General features: G+C 39.8%; 1 protein-coding gene across 3 annotated transcripts in view; it reads left to right on the top strand.

Annotated features, from left to right (window-relative positions):
• Nucleotides 1–20,832, top strand: part of LOC124601003 (probable cardiolipin synthase (CMP-forming)) — a 97,049-nt gene that overhangs the window by 24,043 nt on the left and 52,174 nt on the right. For all 3 annotated transcript variants that reach the window (XM_047136210.1, XM_047136209.1, XM_047136211.1), the window contains one exon: nt 12,868–13,270. In XM_047136210.1, coding sequence (XP_046992166.1) covers nt 12,868–13,270 — 403 coding nt within the window. The remainder of the gene's footprint in view (nt 1–12,867; nt 13,271–20,832) is intronic.

Here is a 20,832-nt window from a genome sequence, read left to right as displayed (position 1 = left end):
GATAATATTTCAAAGTGGTGCAAAAATTAGCAACTTGCTTTAAATGTTCACAAATGTAAAATTGTACCCTTCAAAAAAAAGAAAAAATGTGGTATTCTATGACTATAATATCAATGAGACACTTGAAACTGGCCAACTCATACAAATACCTGAGTGTAACAGTTTGTAGGGATATGAAATGGAATGATTGCATGGGCTCAGTTGTAGGTAAGGTAGGTTTGTTGGTAGAATACTGGGGAACTGCAATCAGCCTACAAAAGAGATCGCTTACAAATCACTTGTGCGACCATTTCTAGAATATTGCTCAAGTGTGTTGGACCCATACCAAATAGAGCTAACAGTGGATATTGAACGCATACAGACAAGGGCAGCATGAATGGAAACAAGTTTGTTTGATCTGTGGGAGATTGTCACAGAGATACTGAAGAAACTGAACTGGCAGACATGAAGATAGATGTAAACTATCCCGATAAAGTCTATTAAAAGAGTGTCAAGAGCTGACTTTAAATGATTACTCTAGGGATGTACTAAAACCCCTTACATATCACTCACATAGGGATTGTGAGGATAAGACTAAATTAATTACAAGCATAGAGGTATTCAAACAGTTATTCTTCGCGTGCTCCATGTGTGTATGGAATGGGAAGAAACCCTAACAACTGATAAAAGGGGCATACCATCTGCCATGCACTTCACAATGGTTTGCAGAGTATATATGTAGATATAGAAGTGTTTTTGAAAATGTGTCTCAACGAGGGGATGGACTACCGATGTGGGTTACAAGTTTTACTGATACTATCATGAGTGAAAATGGTCTCATCAGTAAGCAATATTAATGAGGTTAGTCAATGATTTGCAATTAGCCATTGACAAAATTCCACCACCTACCTTCATCTCCTTCGTGAAGGTGTTGAATCTTCTGTAAATGATAAGCGTAGAGGCCATGTATATAAAATGTCCACCATATTCCTGTATGTGAAACAGTGATACATGTAGAAATCATGCTTGTGCTTGCTGAAGGACTATGTTCTGCCTGCTGAATAATGTATTATACTTTATCCAGATTTTTTGTTTGAATGTTCAGATGGGGCACGCCATCAATCTCATGCAGTTTAGTGAAAATATGAATAAATACTTGGATCTGGTATTCTGTGCTTAGGAACTGTATTCTCTACAACCAGCAGCAGCATTTCCATTACAAAACTCATACACAAATACACTACTGGTATACTCAGAGTTTGTTAAATACACGTGGCATCTTAAATGATACAGCAGAAAAATTCAATTATTTAAAATCGAGCACAATTTCATAACTCGAATTACATAACAAAAATGACAGTCGATAAAGAAACCCATAGCAATTGGAGTTAACAGTTGTTGAAATGAAAACTTATCTCTGTAGTCAAGAAATATGGAACACATCTCATATAGAATTTTTAATTCAAATTACCACCTTTTAAAATATTTACTATTCATCCTGAAAGAAACTTGTATATTTTGACCTATTAATTCCTACACGTGTGGAAAATAATGCAAATTTCATAAAATTATAAAAGAAAACTCTGCTCACCTATTAATCTGAGTGTAAGGTACATTGTAATAGTTAATGTCCGTCATAGTTTTAATAAAAGCGTCACTCTCAAATTGTAAATCAGTACTCACAAAATGCCCACATTCATTAACAAAATCATGGAAGAAGCCTATATTTGCATTGCAGCAAACTTGGTTTCCAGAATGAATATTCACATGATCGGCTGGCTCAGAACATTTGGAACATTGTTGGAAGTTGTGGCAGTATTTTAACAATAGTTGCTCATGTGGCTCATTTGCCATCAGGTCACTGCACTCAAAGTCATCCCACTTTGCAGCACATCATAACATGAAACAAACATACACAGTCTTGGCAGTAAATACAGTATTTTAAATTTGCAAGTGTTTGATGATGTTCATTTTCCTCTGCTTATCCATTGTTTAGAATATACACAAATCCATACTTAGTGCATAAATATTCACAGTGCTCTCATTGATAGAGAGTAGATACACAGTTTTTACATTTAAAGTAATGAAACCTAAACCTTAAATGTCATTTACTCACTGGAGCAGTTCATGTTGACTTAGTCAAACCAAGAAACACATGTAATTTCGCTCATTCATAATTTTGCATTTCCTCTCCCTTTTTCTAGTTATCATTGCTTCCCTTTGTTCAGCAAGATGGTATTATTTTATGTTTTTTGTGTGTTGTCGGCCACGATTTTCCAGGTTTTGTATACACGGCATCTATCAAAACTGGGTGCACAATGCATCTGATCTTAAATGCTCCAACATAATTCTGTTAAAATTTGGCATATCTTACTTAATGCTTGAAGATTTACAAGTGGTTTTACTAGAATCCAATCATCATCATTGTGCACAATAGGCTTTATTAGTGTGCTTTGTGCTTTCTTCCGTTTAGTACTTTTGTTTGCGGCTAATCATTTCTGACGCCATCTTGATGTGTTGTTCTACAGACAGTTAATTGTCATTAGGAAAACTGATATATTGCTCAAAATGCACTGCTGGTGGCACGGTGTTACTGTCATGGTATAAGCTATGCCTAATCTGTTTGAAGTCATTCAGCTTTTATGAGCATGCTTTATGATTATTTATGCAATAGGCTCTAAATGGCTGTCCGAGCTTGTACATTAACCTCTCTATTTTGTTTGAAGTTGGTCAATAAATTTGAGATTAATGTTGGCCAAATATTTACTTTTCTAGGAACTGTCTTCTTATTTTTGACCAGAATTGTGAGCCATTATCAGTAAGGATACATTTAAGATGCATGACAATGGGAAGAAATCTTCTTGTAGTTTCTTAATCATTATATTGCTATTCGCTTTACACAGTGGGCACAAATGGACAAATTTTTGTGGTGTTTGCATTAGGAGCACGATTTGCGTGAAGTCACATTTTGCTCTTGGTAACATTCCATGCAAATCTGTTTATACTATTTCACCTAATTTCTGTGGAATGATCTTGCATATTAACCTCTTGTGTTGTACCATAGAATTTGTATTCTATGGCAGCAATCAAATCTTCTAAGAATGTTCCTCACACTTCTGACCATATCATTAAAGATGCAGGCTGTTGTTTGACCAAACATTTTAATGTACTTTAAGTGTTTTGTATTTCACTAATTCATCAGTTGTAGACCCTGGGATCCATGTTTCCCAATGATCAGAAACTAGGTTTATGCGCTTATCCAATATTTTCACCTACTTCACATAGTACAGGCAGATTTCTATTTAATTGCCAACTTTGTATTTCTACTTAATCATGCTGATGATAGGTTCTGCATCTTGTTCATGCTAGATGTTACAAAGTAGTTTCCGAACATGGTTTTTACAATTGACTCCTTCCATCAATTTCATCCTTAATGTTTAAGGCATATGTGTAAAAGCAACCACATATGTGTTATTCCTCCATGATTTGTGTTCAATTTCAAAGCTGTATGTTGCAACATTAAAGATTATCCTATGAGGGTGTTATATGAATTGCATTAAAATGATAGCTGTCCTGACGACTTCATGAAATCCTAGTATACGGTACCTGAATTTCTCAGATCTCCAATGGAAAATGATTTTCATTTAGTGACATTACAGTTTTCTCTCCTGTGCTGTTAGTGAGTGGTGGTGACTGCAGTGGTCCTGTGTTTGAACTTTGACGCAACTTTGTTCTGACTGTTTGAGTTGTTCCTCCTGCTCATAATGCTGAAAAATAATATACATTTTTTGAGTAACTACACCACAACAAATTTACTACAACTCACAAGGAAACTTTAAGTGCATGGTTCTAGTTTAATGCAACTGTGTGAAATGATGTGGATAAGAAATATAATTTGCTTTTCTGTGAAAACTGCTTTTCCAAAAGAATTATCACTACAACCTATAGGACTTTCCAAATAGTATCCTCACATTTGTTGCTGCAAGAATTTGGCCCATATACAGAACCATCTTTTTGAGTAAATCTTGTCTTGGCGCTTTGGGTAACACCCTTACGGTTATGGATAGAGAGATGTTTAATCTGAACATCATTATGCAGAACTGATAATTTAATCCTTATTACAGGAATGCCATTTATTTGTGACTGTACTACTAAATCAAGCTACCAGGAACAACTGTTGAACTCCATGTTTGTGTGAAGCTTGACATCCTTAAATTTTTACAGCACTTTTGCTCTACACTGTTTTGAAATGTCCTGGCAGATTAAAATTGTGTGTCTGACCTGGTCTCAAACTTGTAACTTTTCATTTTGTGGGCAATGCTATCCCTGGCACAATTCATGACCTGCCCATGTGGCTTTATTTCTGCCAGCACCATTCTTCTTTCCAAACATCCCACAGTGTTGCGGGTGAACTTCTGCAAAGTTCAGAAATTAGAAGTAAAGCTGTAGGGCCTGGTCGTGAATCATGACCGGATAGCTCAGTCAGTAAGTACATTGCCTACAAAAGTCAGGTTATCAGGTTTGAGTTTGATCTGGCACAGAGTCTTAGTCTGCATTGAAGTTTCAAAACAACGCCCACTTTGCTGTAGAGTGAAATATTGATTTTGGAAACAATTCATAGGCTGTGTCAAGCCATTTCTCCACAGTATCTTTTCTTTCAGGATACCCACAAGTTACGCAAGAGAACTTCTGCAAAATTTAGTGAGCACAACAGAGGTGCTAGTAAAGCTGTGAGGAAGGTCATGAACTGTGCCTGGCTACCTCTTGCAGTGAGAACATTGCTGCAACAGACAAGATTCGAGTTCAAATTCCAGGATGGCACACAGTTTTAATCTGCCAGTAAATTTTGTAACAATTATTTAGGCTCCTCGGTTGTGTCTCTGTGTGGTATAGTAATCATAGTTATCACTCTCATGTCTACTACCAAGCGAAAACTGCCAAAATCCTTGCATACTGTGTGTAATGGGTTGTTATAGCAGCTATCAGTTGTTTCAGTGATGTCCTCAGACAATGGTTTTTTAATCCCAGTGTCAACAGCAGTTGCCAGTGGATCTGGACGTGGTTTGCTTTTGACACGTTAATTTTTCTGTACTTGGATTTTGCAGTAGTTGTCCTCCATGTGCCTTGGTTTTACTGTGGAGTACTTTGTCAATAGTGCTGCCAGTCTCTGTTTCCAATCTTTTGTAAGGCTACATAGTTTGTTGACATTCCCTTGTATGGTATTAGTAACATCTATCATAATATATGAGGGGCATTGAGTAAGTAAAGTAACACTTTTTTTCTTGGCAAGTTTTATTTTAAAAAATTGTAATTTTGTTTGTGACGTCCTGGAACATTCCCACATCATCTCTTACATTTCTGGTAACTCCCATTGGATGGCAGCACTATAAACAGCCTTCAGAATGGTATCTGCAATGGAGGTGTGTTTCAAGCAAAGAACAATCACCGAATTTCTCTTGGTGGATTTCGTGTCCATGGCTGTGGGGGGCTACAGACTACCAGTGAAATGTGCAAGTACCATAACAACTGTTTATTATAGATATAATAAACTGAACTCAGATACATTGTCTATGGATGAATGTCCACACAACTTAAATACAAACTGAAATGTCACTCCTAGACATTGCTAATTGTAGTCAGCAGAGCAGAAGGGGCCAAGGATGATTGACTGTAGGATACATCTTGGCACACAAAGTGTACCTTAGAGGATGACGGGCTTCCGTTATGTTAGGCATCGGCGGGTGTCAGAAGAGCAGGTTGATGATGGTAGCTGCCTTAGGATGACAACACTTCTGGGATGTCACATGCTGCTGGATATCAGAGGCAGTGGCTTGATGACTATAGCTCTGGTGGAACGGCGATGCTTCTGGGATGTCGGGCATCAGTGGCTGTCAAAGGCAATGGCTCAATGATGATAATTGCCAGTGGGACAATGATGCTTCCAAGACATTGGGCATTGGAAGGTTCAGAGATGATAACTAGATGACGATAGCTGCCAGTGGGAATGATGATGCTTCTGAGATGTCGACCATCACTGGTTGTAACAGGTGATGGCTATACAATGTCGTCTGCCGTTGGGGTGATGTGTGGCGAGGTGTGTGACTCGGGAGCAGCAGTTGGTAGTCCTGCACAGCATTGGTGACAGGTGCTCATAGTGATGGTGATGACTCCAACCGATGGGGTGCTGGTGAGGGGGGCGTGAAGTCCAGAGTGGTAGTGGTCTACAGTGTGAGCTGGTAGTGGCCTAAATACTCTACAGCAGGGGGATACCAGTGTGGAACTGAGTGGGTATGTGATACGGCATAAGAAACAGGTGCCCAGACTACAGCACACTCTACTAAGATTGGCACGCTGCCTGTTGGCATTGTTGGTGCCACTGGATGCCATTGAGGCTTGGTGAAGCTACAGTGTAAAGAGCTAAGGCCATGCCAGGCTAGCTTGTGAACAACTCAGTGACTTATGTTGATGTGAGTCATGGTTAAAAGTATGACAAGTCACTGGGAGAAGCATCTGTTGTCAATGGAACAAGGCAAAGGAAACCTGTGTGATCTACAATTACATGATTACCTGCAATTCACAAGTAAGCACCTGGCAGAGGGTTCATCGAACCACCTTCAAGCTGTTTCCTTATCGTTCTGCTCTCGAACAGTGCATGGAAAAAATGAACCCTTAAATTGTTCTGTGCAATCTCTTATTTCTCTTATGTTATTACGATGACCATTCCTCCTTGTGTTGGTGGATGCCAACAAAATATTTTCACACTCTGAAGAGAAAGTTGATGATTGAAATTTTGTGAGAATATCCTGCCACAGTGAAAAATGGCTTTATTTTAACGATTACCAACTCAAATCATGTATCATGTCTGTGGTGCTTTCCCCCTATTTCATTATAGTACCAAATGAGCTGCTGCTCTTTGAATGTTTTTGATGTCCTCCATCGATCCAGTCTGATTTGGATCCGACACCATTCGGCAGTACTCAAAGAGGACGTATAAGCAAAGTGTAGGCAGTTTCTTTACTACACCTGATGCATTTTCTCAGTGTTCTGCCAATAAGAATTAGTAACACTAATGTTTGAAAGCTTCCTCATTGATATGTAAATGAATAACAATGTAAGGAATATTGCACTGGGGGAAAAAAAAAACAAAAAACAAAAAAACGCTTTGAAGAAGGGAGGGGACATGGTGGAGCATATTACAGAGCTGCAGCTTGCATGTTAGTTTACTGTTATATGGTTATGAAAAATGTGTCTTAGAAGTATACAACAGAGAGAACATTGATTCTTATCACTTTTCCCTCAATGAGACTATACAAATTAAAAATATTTTTCTGTGAGACACAAAAATGCGAACAAGCTTCTCCTTCTCCACAGTAATACAAGGCCACAGACAAGTCTGCACTCCCAAATGGAGATCACAAAACTTTTTTGGATTGTTCTTCTTCATCTCCCCGCAGCTCAGGTGTGGCAGCTTCTGACTTCCATCTCTTTGGCCCACTAAAGGATTGACTCCATGCAAAACATTACAGCAATGATGAGGAAGTTGTTGATGCAGCAAGATCTCACATTAAGGTGGTGTAAGGCTGTAGAATAGAATGGAGATTACAATGAAAAATATATTTTTACAACAAAAGTATTAGGGAACCATATCATGTATTTAAATCATGAAAAAGACCATCCTGCTTTGAGAAAAAAAGTTTTACAGTACTTATTGAACAACCCTTGTAACTTCTCATGAGGTCAGCGTGTTGGTCCACATCTTATGGACTTCCAGCTTTTCCTTCTCTCATCATACACAGCATCATTAAACCACTGCACAAATTATGGTGATCATCCTTTCCTAGGTACCCTTTAAATTTGACTCTTCTTTCTTTTGTTTCTCCTGTCACAGTCGTGCTATCAGCAAAGTCTAACTAGACTTAGTTCCCCATCAACCGATCTACGCTTAATATTTAACTGATTGTCGGAGGCAATATTATCAAGACTCCTTGCTCATACTCAAGATGCTGTATTGTGAACTTTTAATATATTACTTCACACTGAACTGGTTTTCTTTTATTTCTGATCATCCTTGTAATATGTATATTGCATGGTGGAAACACAGGTAAATCATATTTATGTTTCAGCTATTCATGCCATTGTTTTGTTTTTAATTACATTAACTCCAGATTCACTGTGAAGAAGCAAAACAGTAGTCACACTGTGGACATTAAAATTTCTTCCACAGTAGTTTTTTGTTCTCTAAATAAGTCATTCTTTGTGTTATGTATTATGTTTGATCCATCTTCCACATTAATTTTGGATATATTCACATCTGAAACCTCACTTAATTTAACAATCTATTTCTGGGAGATGTTCACTCATTGTGACACTCCCACACCAGTGACCTAATTGGGATTATTTTCCTTTTTTGTCGTAGATAACTTCCTCTGAAGTTATGGAAATTTTCATAACAAGGTTTTACTTGTGATCCTATGGTTACATGGCAAGTGTGATTTTGCTGCTGCCTTTCCCACTCTATCAATTCAGTCTGAACACACATGAGAAAAATTTCTCCAATATCATGCATAACGTAATGGTAACTTCTCATAAGCCAAAATGGGTGGCTACTGTATTACAATTTTCATTAATTCTTCTTTCATGGAATTATCTAAATAAATGATCCTGTCTCAAAAGTGCTTGATGAATTCTTTGATTGTGCCATCCTGGTTTGAACACGTAACTGGCATCAGTAATGGTGACTTAATTACCCACTATAAATTTTCAATCAATACTTTTTTTGACAGTGCTGCTTCAGATGTGTTTTAACTTTAATTTTCTTGTAAATCATGGTACTCATCTTCACAAGTCTTGTCCTATGCATACGCAAGCCCACAGCTTGTGGTCTAGTGGCTAGCATTACTATCTCTGGATCACGGAGTCCCAGGTTTGATTCCCGGCCAGGTCAGGGATTTTCTCCACCCAGGGACTGGTTGTTTGTGTTGTCTTTATCATTTCATCATCATTGAGGAAAAGTGGTGCGACTGGAGTGTGAAAAGATTGAGAATTTGTACAGGCACTGATAACTGCACAGTTGAGCACCCCACAAACCAAATGTCTTTATCATCATCATCATCATGCATACCAAGTATGAAAATCAGATCTCTTCTTCTCATTCTGTACACTTAGAAATGAGTCCTGAATTGTTTTTGAAAAACAGTAGAATGTTTGCCACCAGATGTGAGGTGTATTCAAAAAGTAAGGGCTGTATATTCTTTATGTACATCCACGTGGAAATTAAACCACGTCTTGAGTCCCTCGTCATCTTCAAACCATTGCCTCCAGGCAACTGTTTCAATTGCAAGAAGAGGAGTAGTCAGTGTTGCAGCTGTATGTTTTTGATTTTTTATGCCTCTCTTTAGAGTTTTTCTTGCTTGGTATTAAATTCCCTCCACAGTTTGTTATGTTTCTGTTTGATTAATTTCTAAGTTTCTTGGATTTTCAATCTAGCATTGGGAGAACATCCCAATTCAAGTAAATAAGTCTAATTGTTTCTATTGCTTTTAATATCATTTTCACTCTGCTCAACTTTGGTTGCACATTTATTTAATGATGTTTACATTTGTATTTTTTAATGTGCAGAGGGTGTATCCAAGCAATTAATTCTGTTGTTTTCCAACATTTCTGTATCATCTTAGGATTCTCTTCCTACTAAAACTCGTGTTGACCATTTCTGTTATGTAATTTCTACTGTGCTTTCTTCTATACATTAGACAATTTTAAGATTCTCTCTATTATTAATAGTCTAATTGTTTTTAATTTGTAATGCTACTTATTGTTACTTGCAATGGCAATAATGCTTCTTTACAACCAGTTAACACTGCTGTATTGTAATACTTCCTGCTGCATTTGAACTTACACTGCAATGCAACAGCAGTGAACCCATCATATTGTGTTAGCTGCAACAGTCAACACTAAGATTGTTGCAATAATTGAGGTACAAAGGCTGATTGCCAAGTTTTGAGAGATCTCTGTCTCTCATAAGGTTGCTTGTAATTCTTTACTCAACAGCGGGATGAGATGATTATGTCAATCAGTGGTCTAGTTTAGTACTGACCAGAACTCATTACCAGAAAACTTGTACATTTATTCATTGCTGAACTATAATCATGTGCAGTGAATTATGTGTAACTATTCTTCTTCCATCTTAGACATAATCAATATGCTGCAACAACAATAAAATTATGTGCCCTAATGGAAAATGCTACAGCACATCTATTTTAGGCAGCAGCTGGCTTGAAACTGAGGCGGTGGTGTAACTATGTTGAGGCCCAATTGCTACTTTACTGAGGCGCTACAACAATGATGCCACATTATTTTAACAATCTGCTTACTTACAAGACACTGACTTTACTCCAGCCACATATAAATGTGAGTGGAGTAATTGATGCTATACCCTTAAGAAAGGTTGCTTAATGTCGTGCACTTTATGTAAAATAACATTTGATGTAACAGAGGTCCAATCATTTCTGAGCCTTTTTGTCTCCAAATTTTGGCTATGACATCATGAATATTCTGGATAGACTCCTTATCGTGAGTTCCCAGAGTTCCAAGATGATACGAATTTCCTCTTATGCTCTGTTGGATTTGAGTTCAGAAATAATCACCTGGATGTGCACCTTAGCTGGTAGGAGACTATCCAGGTCAGTAACTGTTCCAAATACAAAGTGCAGTTTTCTTGTGGGTTACACTGAATTGAAAAGTTTGTTGAAAAGTTCTGCTAGTGCTCCTGTGCTATGCTGATTATTCAATTTCGTTTCCTTATCTGTTATGTGGAGGTGAACTGTCTGGGTTGAGAATGGAGTTACCATGATTTGATTGCTGTGTAAAGGTCTCTGCTGTTCTTCCTCTGGAAGTCCTTCACCACTTGTTAGATGAAGTCCTTTTTGTAACATTTCTTGGTGCCTCTGATGATCTTGGTTGTGGTTTTTCAGATTGTTTGGAAGCTTGTATAATTAGCCATGCTCTTATTGCTGATACATTTCAGCCAAGCTTACCTTCTGTCCTCAAACATCTTGCCATATGCTGTTGTCCACTATGAGTGTTTGTTCTTCTTGTTCTCTGGGATAGCAGCTGTTGCTGTTTTTATCATGACCTTCTTTTGTTGTAGCCAGTCCTTTTTACCTTTTAACTGTGGTAAAATTGTTGTTATCTTGCAATCAGGTTGGATTGAATATGGAAACACTTCTGTAATTTGTGAGAGGGATAAAATTTGCTCTTATCAGTTGCGGACAGTGTTAAGAGTTATTGTTGGCAATTCTCAATACCTTCATGTGAAGTATTTCTTTTCTACTTTTCATGCTAATGGGGACATGACTCAGTTGAAACTTTCTTAACTTGGTGTTATGATATCTCCATGTCTTAGGTTCCCTGGGAAGGTATTTGAATGCTCTAGATTTAAGGACCAAGTTGCAATTTCTCCACAGATTTATCAGTCACTTTCCATTCCTACTGCTCTTCATGTGGGGCTGAATACTCTCCTACTACTTTCTTGAATTTCCTTTCTTTCCTAATCTGAACATTTAAGTCTTCCACTAAGACAATTATGTGATATTTAGAAAATTTACCCGTTGTTTCTTCTAGTTCTCTCCAGAGATTTTGTACTTCAGTAGCCTTCCCTTTTCTGTCATTGGTGGACTCGCATTCGGGAGGACGACGGTTCAAACCCGCGTCCGGCCATCCAGATTTAGGTTTTCTATGATTTACCTAAATCGCTTCAGGCAAATGCCGGGATGGTTCCTATGAAAGGGCACCGCCAATTTCCTTCCCCATCCTTCCATAATCCGAGCCGGTGCTCCGTCTCTAATGACCTCGTTGTCGACGGAACATTAAATGCTAATCCCTTCCTCCTCTGTCATTGGTAGGTACTTAGAAGGTGATAATCATATAAGCTTTGAAGATACCTTTCAATGATATGGTAGATACTCTGCCATTCAGAGATGAGAAGGAGATTGTGGATTCTACCTCTGTATTGTTGACAATGCAACCTGTACCCAGGTGACATACATTCTTCATCACTCTCTGACCTGGTTACCTTAGTAAATCCTGTAGCCCAGCAATTCCCTTGCATTTTCATCTATGAGTCTAATTTCTTGCAGTGCTGTCATCAGAATATTATTTTTCTTTATAATGTCCAATGTGTGTTTCAGTTTCTCTGTCGTCAGGTGGGAATTGAAGTTGATGGGTGCCAAGTAGGTGAAGTATTTCTTATTCTTTCATGAAGGTGCAGATTCTCCAGAACCAAAGGATCCTCTTGCCCCTACACATGTGGGTGTGGATTTATTACCTCCTGGGTTATACATTCTTCATGTGGTCACCCAAAGGTTATGAGTTGTTAATTATCAAGGTTGTAAACCTTGAAGGCACTAATGTTGATTGGCTTGTGATCCAAATTTCTTTACCCTACCTTCCACTAGGTTACTTGGTTTAACAAGAGCAACTTATGTAAGTGAAACGCTGGAGATGATATGTTTTCTGTCACAAAAACTGTCTTTACCATTATCTAGAGATCTCTTCAAAAATCTCCCTATCTACCCCCCCCCCCCCTCCTCACTCGCCTCCCTCTCTCCCCCACCCTCCCTGTCCCTCTCCCCCCCCCCCCCCCCCCCCATAGCACACACAGCGTGCGCGCGCGCTCACACACACACACACACACACACACACACACACACACACACTCACTCTCTCTCTCTCTCTCTCTCTCTCTCTCTCTCTCTCTCTTACACACACACACACACACACACACACACACACACACACTCTGCTTTTGTGTATCTTAGTGTGCTAAAAATATAATTTGACGTCAGTGTTCCAGTTATATTAATTTTAATTTTATTGATTTGTTGATTTCAGATTTTTATTTTATTCAGTGAAAAGAACCTGGAAACCAATGAATATGAAATGTCTTAAGTACTATACACTCCTTGTACCAGAAAATACAATTATAAACTTTTTGAAATATAAAAGTAATGCTCCAATATGTCAGTACCACACACGGATAATGCTTTTGAATTATGGCAAACAGTTTCATACTTCAAGCAGCTTATGTACAGTGCTTCAGTCTGCATTCAGTCACATGTACAGCACAGACAGCAGGAAAAGTTATACAAACCAGGAGAATATTAGCAGAAAAGATTTCCTGGAAGGAATGTTTCAAGACAAAAAGCAGAAACTTGCAGAAAGTCGGCAGATGATTTTAAAAGACATCAAAGAAAAAAAAGATAAAATGAAAGAAAAAATGGAGGAAGTTATTGAGGTAATATAATTCTGGCAGTTTATTTCTGCCTAATATTTGTTACTTTTTTGATAACAAATATTAAAGTAATAACAAGAAACTATTTTTTTTTCTTTCCCTCTTTCAGTCTCTCTCTCTCTTTCTCACTCCTCTCTCTGCATCTCATTGTATTTGAAATGTTTCAACCACTGTTCTCACAGTTAAGTGATTGTGATTTATCAGACCTATACAAATTAACATTACCCTCTCAAAAAGTCAATTCTGTGAGTGTCGTCCTCATCCTAAGTGAGTCCATTTCTTGACAAATTTTGCATTTACGAGGTATGTCCACAAAGTAAGTTCCGTTTGCTTATATAAAACAAACATGTACAGATAAAGAAAAAAATATTTACTGTACAAAAATCTACAACTGTTAAACTACTTTTGTACATAGCATCTGAAATTTTGTAGGCACTTGTCATAGCATGGCACAAGTTTTTGTATGTCTTCTTCATAGAAGGTTGCCGCCTGTGTATTCAACCATGTAGTAACATGTTCTTTCAGCTCATCATCGTTGTTGAAGTGTTGACCACCAAGGACAGCTTTTAAGTGTAAGAAGAGATGAAAGTCGCTAGGAGCGAGATCCGGGCTGTACAGAGGATGATCAAATGCGTCCCAGTGAAATTCCCATAAGAGTTGTTTAGTCACATTCACCATGTGAGTTCGGACATGGAAAAAAACAACACCTTTTGACAGTAATCCTCAGCGCTTGTACAGTATTACATGGCACAATTTCTTAATGGTCTCGCAGTAACCATGTGCATTGATTGTTTGGCCTCGTGGTAAGAAATCAATCAGCAGAATGCCTTTTCTGTCCCAAAAAATGGTGCACATGATTTTTCGAGGTGTTTGCTTAGGCCTAACCTTCGTTGGGGATGAAGTGTGCCTCCATTCCGTTGATTGCCGTTTTGTTTCAGGGGTGTCATATGATACCCAAGTTTCATCCCCCGTGACTATCCAAGAAAGAAAGCCATTGCTTTCTGCATTGTAGCGTGTCAAAAACTGAAGTGCATTGCCCATCCGTTGTTTTTTGTGTTGTTCGGTAAGAATTTTGGATACCCTACATGAGCAAAGTTTTTGAAGTTTCAGTTTTTCAGTAACTACTTCATGAATTAATGATTGTGAGATTTGCGGAACTTCCATAGCAAGGGCACTAAATGTAAACTTATGGTTGTGCTTAATCTTCTCTTCAACTGTGTGAACCAGCTCATCAGTAACCCCAGATGGGCATCCACTTCCTTCTTCATCGTGCACTTGATCACGTCATTCATTGAACAGTCTGACCCATCTTCTAACCATCAAATCACTCATAGCATTTTGTCCGTAAACCTCACAGATCTGCTGATGAATTTCTTTTGGTTTAACTTTCTTTGCATTTAGAAAACGAATCACAGATCTGATTTCACATACTGTGGCATTTTCAATTATGGCAGACATTATAAAGAAGCACTACAAAGCACTCGTCGGCAACAGCGGTCTGAAAATGGCGTACGTGTCTTCTCCTTGAGTCAGAGTAACTGCCACACGTGCTCGGAACTGCGACTGTAGCGCTGCCGCGGATGGAAATAGAAACGGAACTTACTTTCTTGACGACCCTTGTATAATAAGCATGTGTAGTTTCATGTTCTTTTCTAAACCATCCTTAAATTTTGTTTGGCCCTTCCTTTATCTTTGTGCATGTTACTCATCTTGTCTGCCTGACTTTCATATCCAGTTTACTTATGATTCTTATTTCCTTCTCTGTCAGTATTTCAGTGGGCTATAGTTGAATCATAAAGTCTGCTATTGTTTTTATGGGATATTAATAATTTTTACTTATGGACCGTCTGACAGCAACTGAATAAAACACAATTTTAGTGCCATACGCGTTTCGCCTTTATTTTCTGCAAGGCATCATCAGTGGCAGGTTGCGTGGACAATTTCCTACATATTACGCTCCTGTTGCATTTTTGGTGTTGTTCTTCTTCTTATGAACGCCAATTTGCGGTTTTTTCCCATTCCACAACACAATGCACTGAACGCTTGTTTTAAAGCAATGTTTTGGTTTCTGTTGCCGACTGTCGGGTTTTATTAGAACCAAAAAAATACAAAAGTTCAAGAAATGTCCGACAGATGGCGCTTCATCTGATCAGAATACCAATAATTAGCATAACAAAGTAAGACAAAGCAAAGATGATGTTCTTTACAGGAACTGCTCAATATGTCCACCATCATTCCTCAACAATAGCTGTAGTTGAGGAATAATGTTGTGAACAGCACTTTAAGCATGTCCAGAGTTATGGTGAGGCATTGGCATTCGAAGTTGTCGTTCAGCATCCCTAGAGATGTCCGTCGATCACGATACACTTGCGACTTCAGGTAACCCCAAAGCCAATAATCGCACGGACTGAGGTCTGGGGACCTGGGAGGCCAAGCATGGCGAAAGTGGCGGCTGAGCACACAATCATCACCAAATAATGCGCGCAAGAGATCTTTCACGCATCTAGCAATATGGGGTGGAGTGCCATCCTGCATGAACATCGTACGTTCCAGCAGGTGTTTATCAGCCAGGCTGGGGGTGATGAGATTCTGTAACATATCAGCGTACCTCTCACCCGTCACGGTAGCAGTTACAAAACCAGAATCACGTATTTCCTCGAAGAAAAAAGGCCTGATAACAGTAGATGTGGTAAATCCAACCCATACTGTGACTTTCTTGTCATGCAATGGTTTCCACGACAGTTCTAGGATTTTCGGTAGCCCAAATTCTGCAATTTTGGGCGTTGACAGACCCTCAGAGTGTGAAATGAGCTTCGTCGGTGCACAACACGTTACTCAACCAATCGTCATCTTCCGCCATCTTTTGAAATCTTTTGAAATGCCCACACCGCAAATGCTCTCTGCTTCACTAAATCGCCAGCTAACAGTTGATGATGCTGATGGATTTTGTATGAATAGAATCAGAGGGTACGCCTAAGTGCCAACCAAACAGTAGTGTATGGAATGCCGGTGCGACTACAAGAGTGCTGACTTCCCTGTGCATAGACGAACCCGCTACAGTCTCCGTTTCTTCCTGAACTGTCTCAGCAGCATTACGCCTTGTGCTCGATCGGCCACTATGGGGTCTGTCATCTAAACAACCTGCGACTTCGAACTTTGAAATCATTCTCGCCACAGCTGCATTTGTCAGCGGACATTTACCCATTCAAATCCCCTTCCTATGGTGATAGGATCGTAACGCTGAACTAGCACATTCCCCATTCTGATAATACAGCTTCACTAAAAGCACCTTTTCAGGTAACGTCAACATGCTGCAACTGATTCTCTCTCTCAATACAGCTCCTTTTATACACTATTGTCATGCTCAGTCACTGACGTTTTGCTGTCCAGCGCCATCTGTTGGACATTTTGTAAAAAATTTTTTTTTTTTTTTTTTTTTTTTTTTTTTTTTTTTTTTTTTTTTTTTATGCTAATAAAATCCCATGTCATTCCAAGCATGTGGGTCAATTTGTACCTCTATATCTACATTATTCCGTGGTTTATTAAGTTTCCAAGTTTATACTGACTTTTTGACCACCCGGTATATTGACTGACAAACTGCCTGTTGGCTTCTGTCTTGAGTTCTTCAGCCAACGTTCGTCAGATGATTTTTTGGATGTTTTGCCAGCATTGCAATGGAAGGTGAAACTTTGACAATGCCAGACACTCATGCTAGTGGAACGTCAGATAAATCAGCAGATGAGCATCAACCGAAGAACCCGAGACAGAAGCCAACAGGCAGTTTGTCAACAAGCGGCCATGAATGCCTTAACAATTTTGTATATTGACTGATTTGACAGGAAAAGAATTCCTTGTTGAGTCACCTGTCTTTTCAACTTATGTTTTTTCCACTTTCATAGCAAAACCAAGATTGAGCAAATTAAATAGACGGGACTAAAATTTGCTATGAGTAGAACTGACCATGCAGATTAAATTCCAGTGTGGATATATCTTCAATATAAGATTTTATATGCATCTTATCATTAAAATAATAATTATAATATATATTTCATAAAAGTGAACTACACACAAAACTAGTGGGGACTCATCCTGGTTTATTTAAACCAAAACATATATACAGAATGTGCCTCAGAGACAGCACAATCTGTCTTAAGTCTGTATTTCAAAGCAAAGTCCAGTCCACACCACATTAGAGTCTACAATGTAATCTCATAATCAAACTAATGACACACTCATTGTGCACTCCATAGATCACTTCTCAACTGTTTCAGACTGAATCACGGCCATCTCATATTCAGGATTTTAGTGTGATCTCATCTGACAGTGTTCCTGATGATGAGCACCCTCTTTGTAGTGACACCACAGAGGTTGACAGTAATATTGCACCAGCTATTTGGTTTCTGTAGAATCATAACGTTGCTCCACTACAGTAGGTTCCCTTAAGCAGGAGTTAATGATGGTCAAGAACATTTTGAAGCTGTTCATCAGGTGAAACTTGATAATGAAAATCAAACTCTGCATCTTTGCCACCAACCCCTCCAACCAAAGCCAATCCAGTTGTAACATTGAACCCTGCATGTCCCAATTTGTACTACCAGCCAACTGTGACCCCTCCCACACTTCCACCTAAACATCTCCTGGTCACCTTCCAGGAATTCCTAACTTCCAACCTGGCGTCACCATCCTTCCCCAGATCCCTCCCTAAGAACAACAACCTTTCAGCATAAGGAAGAATTGCACTACATAACCTAAAAATGGATCCTGACTAGGTCATCCTCCTGGCAGACGAAGGTCCTTCCAATGTTGTGATGAACAGCAGTGACTACGTGGCAAATGGCCTCCGCTGGTTGTCTCACACCTCCATGTACAAGCCCTGCCAAAGTGACTCCATCCCAGAAGTCCAACATAACCTCCAATCCCCGCTGAAATCCTTAGGCCCTTCCCAGAACCTCTCCCCTGAGTACATCTCCAACTCACCCAGACAACAGCCCACACACCCTCCTTCATGCTTCCCAAAATCCACAAACCTAACAATCCTGGGTGCCCCATCGTGGTTGGTTACAGTGCCCCCACAGAAAGTATCTTGGCCCTTGTTGACCGACATCTACAATCAGTTTTCAAAACCCTAGCCTCCCACATTAAAGATACCAACCACTTCCTGCCCAGCTCTCCGTCATCCTACACCCGTACCTCCCGGGTCCATACTCGTCACTGTTGATGCAACCTCCTTATACACTAACATCCCTCATGCACATGGCCTTACTGCAATTGAACACTACCTCTCTCGACGCTCTGCAGATTCCAGAGTCACCACTTCATTCCTCGTACGACTAACCAACTACTTCCTAACCCATAACTACCTCTTCTTTGAAGGGAAGATATACAAACAAATTCGTGGGACAGCCATGGGCAGCCGCATGGCACCATCCTCTGCCAACCTCTTCGTGGGCCTCCTAGAGGAAATAGTCATAGCTTTCCAAACTCCAAACCCTTGGTTTGGTCCAGGTTTATTGATGACATCTTTATAATCTGGATTCAAGGCCAGGACACCTTATCCTCATTCCTCCACAATCTCAACACCTTCTCCTCCATCCACTTCACCCAGTCCTCCTCCATCCACTGTGCCATCTTCCTAGATGTTGACCTCCTCTCATACGGTTCCATTTACATTTCGGTCCACAACAAACCCACCACATCAAATCTGCACTTTGATAGTTGCCACCCCTTCCACACCCAAAAATCCCTTCCATACAGGCTGGCCACCTGCGGCAGACACATCTGCAATGATTAGAACTCTCTCACCCAGTATGCTGAAGGCCCCACAAAGGCCTTCACGGACAAACAATACCCTCCAGACCTAATACACAAACAGATCTCCCATGTCATATCCCCGCACACACCTGATCCTCACATCCATCCAAGGAACCAACCACAAAGAAGTGCCCCCCTTGTCACCCAATACCACCTGGCACTGGAACAACAGCCTTCATCAGGGCTTTGATTATCTATCATTGAGCGCTGAAATGAGGGACAGCCTACCTAAGATACTTCTGTTCCCTCCTAATCTGGTGTTCCGCCGCCCACACAACCTCCACAATACCCTAGTCCATTCCTATGTCATTCCCACCCCCAGTCCCCTGCCACAGGGATCATACCCTTGTGAAAGATCCAGATGCAAGACCTGCCCAATCCACCCACTCAGCCCCACCTACTCCAGTTCCGTCACAGGCTTATCCTACCCTATCAGAGGCTGGGCCATTTGTGAATGCAGCCATGATATATACCAACTGCACAGTGCTTTACATTGGTACGACAAGCAGTCAGCTGTCAACCAGAATGAATGGCTACTACCAAACTGTTGCCAAAAACAAGGTGGACCACCCAGTGGTACAACTTGCAGCAGAGCAGAACATGCAAGATTTCAATGGCTGTTTCACAACTGGTGCCATCTGGATCCTCCCCACCACCACCAGCAAGGTAACTCGATGTCCCCCCCACCCAGTAGTGTGTTTGTGTGTGTGAGGGGGGGGGGGGGAGGGAGGGTGCGTGTGTGTGTACACGCCTCCTCTACCTGCACCTCTAGCTAGCCCACGGGCAGCTCTGCACTCTCCTACAAGCCACTAAGTGCTTTCCCCAACCACCTCACTGCCTCACACCTATCTCAACCCCTATTCCCCCCACACATACCACCTTACCTCAGTGCACTCAGTGTGGGCCAGGAAAGAGCTGGCAGTAAACTGAGCACAATGTAGGGAGACAGGCATGTGCATGTGAGTGAGAGTATATGTGTGTTTGTGTGCATATTTCTTCTACAAGCTTGAAAAAGGAAGTTCATTTTAAAAGCTAGCAAAGCTCTGAACTTTCGTTTGTGTACCTACTGACAACACAGTGCTTCTGCCTTTCAGTGAATCATCTCCTTTATTCTCAAATAATTTGTAATTCTGAATCCAAATATTTATATATTTCCCCATTTTTCAAGAGAACAACTGTTGTTATTTTATTATTGTCCACTTTGTAATACACATCATTGTAAAATCATTGTACAAAAGACACTGTGTACTTGACAGTATGTCACAAAACACTTAAGTATGAATAGAAATGACCAGGATTGGAAAGGAGTTCAGATTGAATATACAACTTTGTTTGTGAGGCAAGAACACGGCACAGTTGGTTCACCATTGCCCATGGAAGGTAAAGACCTGGTGTGGTTTGACTCCCAGTTTTAATGAACCACGCTGGTCCAACATCACTAATTGAACAGCTTAAGAGTAACAATTTCAATTGAGTAATAGCTAATTGTATTTAAAATTGTGCTGCTTTTCATAGATTGGTCATGACAAAACTAAATCACTAAACTTAGGTAAGTGAGAGCAGTACTTGCTGAAAAACTTATTTATTTTTATGTTAATTATAATTCCATTTTATAGTCATGGTTTTGGTGTTGGCCTTCATCAAAAAATAAAGAGGAGACAACAAAAAGAAGGAAATGACGTGATAGGACATGTAAAATGGGCAGCAACAGATTTAAGAAAGATTTTTCAATCAGATGGGAAGGGAAATTAAAG

This window comes from Schistocerca americana, chromosome 1 (assembly GCF_021461395.2).
Source record: "Schistocerca americana isolate TAMUIC-IGC-003095 chromosome 1, iqSchAmer2.1, whole genome shotgun sequence".
In the NCBI taxonomy this organism is placed as follows: domain Eukaryota; kingdom Metazoa; phylum Arthropoda; class Insecta; order Orthoptera; family Acrididae; genus Schistocerca; species Schistocerca americana.
Note: the sequence above shows the minus strand (reverse complement) of the source record. Positions and strands in the feature narration are given on the sequence as shown.